Source organism: Limulus polyphemus, unplaced genomic scaffold (assembly GCF_000517525.1).
Source record: "Limulus polyphemus unplaced genomic scaffold, Limulus_polyphemus-2.1.2 Scaffold477, whole genome shotgun sequence".
NCBI classification, from domain to species: Eukaryota; Metazoa; Arthropoda; class Merostomata; order Xiphosura; family Limulidae; genus Limulus; species Limulus polyphemus.
The window spans coordinates 257,577-262,170 of record NW_013666087.1 but is presented as its reverse complement, the minus strand read 5'-3'; the positions used below and the strand labels follow the sequence as shown (position 1 = coordinate 262,170).

The window sequence follows — 4,594 nt, the reverse complement described above, 5'->3', positions numbered from 1 at the left end:
AAAAAAAAAAAAAAAAAAGAACTCAAAAGCAGTGTAATTATCAGCCTGGTTGGTTCAAATTATTGTTAATTCAAAATGTTTGTACATGTAGTTTTAAACAGCGTGGTAGCACTCAAAAATATCGAATGCATTATTATTAGAAAATTAATATTTTTCAAAAAACATTTTCTCTGTTAAAATGTGTGAAACTGTTATTATTTGGTGAAGCTCAAAAAATTTCAATATATTACTGTCACTAAAATATTTTTGTTTAATAAAAAATAGTAGATATCTTCCATTTTTTTGTATAAAATTAAAAGAGGTTTAGTTAACACTAGAGAAATTTAATTTTGGTTACAAGTAAACAAATAAATACGTTTAAAAATAGCTTCTTTTTTTTTAGAACTACGTCTCGCTAGGTTTAACTGTTGTCATCAGGTAGCAAGCTTTAAATAGGATTTGTAATTTTTCTTCACTACAACTTGCAATTTCGGTAACAAAAGAGAATCCGTGAATGATGTTGAGGCGTAATATATTAATCTGCTATTTCTTCAGCAATTGACTAGTTTCGCCGAATCCACGGTTCATCAATACTGCTAAGAGTAGCGAAGTAAATATATACACAAGGTCCTATATTGCAGGGGAATGAAAACCATTTGTAGATTTTAATGTATAGTACTTTACTCACTACTTTATGTTGTTAGAGGAAAGTAAAGAGCTTTACATCTTTGAATAGAATGTACAATAGTTCAAACTGTCACACGTTACAGTATTAGTGGTGTTATTACGTTATTAAATAATAATGTAATAAATATCAGTAATATGTAAATAAGGGGAAAATAGAATAAATATAACTATGCACCTTTATTAATTATGAAATTTTTCTTTCCTCACTAAATTGTGTAATTTCAGTGAAGGAAAAAATGTTGTAACATTGTTCTTTTGTTGGGCGGGTTCTTTTAAATTATTTTGTGAAAATAATTCGAAGTCTAGTCCACGTAACGATAACAAATTAGTTTATTTCCTCCTCAAAGTTTCTACAAGAAGGTGCGCTTATTGTGGCTCGTAGGCCTGACTTTATAAATGACATTCGAATAGAAAACCTCGCTAACGGTACTATGACTGACGTAAAAATAAAACTACTTGCAAAATTTCACTAATCGATCGAATAACTATGTGATCACTAGCACTAATTATAATATTTCACTGAACTAAACTGACTGATTCATTACTCATCAAATTTTCACCACTCCTGAACTGTCTATTCGATTTTATATTTGTAGCCTAATTTCTAAACATTTCACAAAGTCACTAAAATGTTCGAATATTCTAGAATGTTAGATTTATCTTAATGTCATGTGCCCTGTAACTAACATCTAAATTATAACAAATATAGTTTTAACAGAAAGAATCCACGAATGACCTACCCGATTCAAACCCTGAAAAGTTTTCTCCTATGTGTTTTTAATTTTTGGTTTTTATTTTTTGAAAAAGATAGCGTAACGTTTTTGAAAAAAAGAGGTTTTTAACATTTACTTATTTATCAATAAATAAAAAATATTACTTAGTTTGACGCAGAGACGTTGCTAGGTTCTTAAAAGATTCGGGACTCGACCCCATAAGTGCGGGAATTTTTGTTGTTTCATATATCGATCATGGTTTTCTATTCTGATTTCTCAAGACACCAACTAGGGATTCGGGGCATTGTCAAATAGAATCGGGCACGAGCCAAGTGTGCCAGCGTCTAGCGAAGCTTCTGGTTTGGCAAGTTCTTCCGATAAATTATATTAGTGATGTTAATTTTGTGTGCTGTGCTTTTGGATTTGATTTATGAAGTTTGTTATAAATTTCTTAACATCAAAATGTCTCCAACAGAAAATATATATGTATATATATAAATAAGTAGAGAGAGTTAGAATTTGTGCATTTTAAGCATCTTATAGTTACATGTTAAAAATACATTATCATATATCGTACGTTAACATTTTATTTTAGGGAGGTAAATAGTTGCCTCCTCTGGCTCAGCGGTAAGTCTGCAGGCTTATGACGCTAAAATTCAGGATTCGATACCCCTGATTATCAGAGCACAACTAACCCATTTTGCAGCTTTGTGCTAAACAAAAATCAAAACCAACCGTAAACAAAAGCTATATAAATCAGTAGAAAGAACCTTCTACGTTCGTTTATTTTTATATATTTTTTTTGTAATTGGTAATTCTATTTGATCGAAATGTAAAGGGAACCAAAGCATAAATAAACTATGCTGTTTTCGCTTAATATATGTTTCCAATATTTTAGATAATTAGCATAAAATAAGGGAAGGTACATATTTATATTTATTTATAAATTTCTTAGACTTATCACCTTTAGATGAATAATTAGGTAATTTTCACTAGGAACAAACTTCAGTTATTCATATGTTTTGTTTGATAAAAATAGATTGACAGACGTTTTCCACACATTGTTCAACTTTTTAAGTTTTATTCCGTTTAAGTTTTCGGCACCAGTGCTGGCGTCTTCGTCAGGCACAATTTTTGTTAATGTAGGCCTAATTAAATTGTTGTCAGTCTAGAGCGAATTTTTAAATATTGTACACATTAACTTTCAGAAAAATTAATGATCATAAAGTAATATTTTTAATCAACTAGATCGCACTACCGTTGTCTCTTTACGTTGCTACATAATTTTTAAACGAGTAAATAACTTCACTGGAAAAAAAATGAGTAGAGAGAGTGAAAAAACTTCGTATATAGCAGCTGAGAGTAATGAGGCAATGTCTTCGGAAGTGAGGGTAAGTATATAGTACTATTCAAGTTATTTTTCAGAACTGTTAACCAATTCCAATATAGGGTTCAAACAGCTAAAAACAAGATTTTTAGTTATTATTGTTGATAAGAGATAAAAGACAGTACATATTTCTTAATTTTAGTTTAAAAACTCAATATTATCAAGGAGTTTAATTAATCACAAATGAAACCACTTGTTACACTTATTAACCAATAAACTACTTATATATTATCAAAGGTGGTTTTAAAATTAACATGAGAAGATACAAACAAATGTGTATAGCTTTACGTTTAAAAACAACAGGCATATTGGAAGTTCAACATAACTACACTTTGATAAAGCTGAATTTGGGCCATTCTGACTTCCAGTCAGATCTTTGATATCTAACTCTTTCATACATTACCTGAGAATTGTTAATGCCCAAATAGCCTAATGACTTACGTGCATATTTATCAACAGGTTAAAATGGATGTGGAAAACCATTAAATATGTTTAAACAACATTAAAGCAAAAGTAACAGTGATATATGTAACACAATAGCAGAGATATGCTAAAAAGTATAAAATATGTGAGTTTCGATTCTATGAAAGCAATTTTTCTTTCATATTAATAGCAATTAAGAGATTGAATAGGTTTCTAGAAACGTAGTTAATAAGATAATTATAAGCAAATATATTTTCAAAATTATCATTACATAACTGATTAAAAATTAGAACATTGGGGATACTTTTATCTTGTTTCTTCTGTATTTTGTACGGTGATATCATAAGCATAAAAGAACATCAATTGTTTATTCAGAGGTGTTTATGTAATGTTTATGCGAAATATATATTTATCAGTCACTGCTTTGCTAGAAAATTAAATTTAAGTAGCGAAGTTAGAAATAGTTCCTCGTATGTGCGTTCAGTATACTTGGACTATAACTCACAGTGTTCGATATTTGTTAATTTTAGGAATTAAAAGATGAGAACGGGAGATTGAAAAAATTATTAGCAGAAAAAGATTTTGAAATCAGACGGTTAACGAAAAAACTGAACGATAAAGAGAATGTGCAAGGTAGAGGTTTTTATATTTTTGGTTAGTTTTTTTCATTCAGTAGTGGTTCAATATTTTTCTGGGCTTGGCATGGCCTGATGGTTAGGGCATGCGACTCGCAATCTGAGGGTTGCGAAGTCAAATTCCGTCCCCGAACATTCTCGCTCTTTGGAGACGTTATAATGTAACAATTAATCGCACTATTCGTCGGTAGAGAGCAGTCCAAGATTTAGTGGCGATATATCACTTCAAAATTAGAGATAGCCAGCGCAGATAGCCCTCGAGTAGCTTTGTGCGAAATCCCAAACAAACAATCAATATTTTTCATATTCTTTTTTAAACAGACGAATTCACAACAGTAAAAACAAGAAAAATTACACTATCAAATAACATTAAAAGCACACCACACAGGTAGTTACAGAAAACCTAAACTAGCAAATGTAAACCTAACGTTCAAATTGTCAGTATTAAACGCCTTGCCAAAGGCGGAGTTCTGGTTAAAGGTTTTGCTGCAGCTGACATTAACAGTCTCCTTAAAGAATGGCCAGAAGATGCCTTCAAACCAGGAAAAATCTCAGTCCATCTACCTGTAAACAAACCTAAAAACAACGCCTTTGTAATAAGGTGTATATATACACACTACACTATTACAACAGAGCACGTGCAGGATAAGCTTAAAAAAGACAACCCTACTCTAAACCAACATCCTGGGGTGCCAATATAACTCTTCTAAGTTTTGCAACAGTATCCGGTCATGTGACCTTTGTTCAATACAGTATATATATATATATAT

The 4,594-nt window shown here is 30.8% G+C and overlaps 1 protein-coding gene across 1 annotated transcript in view; it reads left to right on the top strand.

The window, feature by feature from the left end:
- The first annotated feature begins 2,698 nt into the window (after nucleotides 1-2,698).
- Nucleotides 2,699-4,594, top strand: part of LOC106458501 (coiled-coil domain-containing protein 13-like) — a 23,229-nt gene continuing 21,333 nt past the window's right edge. Inside the window, exons 1-2 of the mRNA XM_013918021.1 lie at nucleotides 2,699-2,770; nucleotides 3,720-3,822. Coding sequence (XP_013773475.1) covers nucleotides 2,699-2,770; nucleotides 3,720-3,822 — 175 coding nt within the window. The remainder of the gene's footprint in view (nucleotides 2,771-3,719; nucleotides 3,823-4,594) is intronic.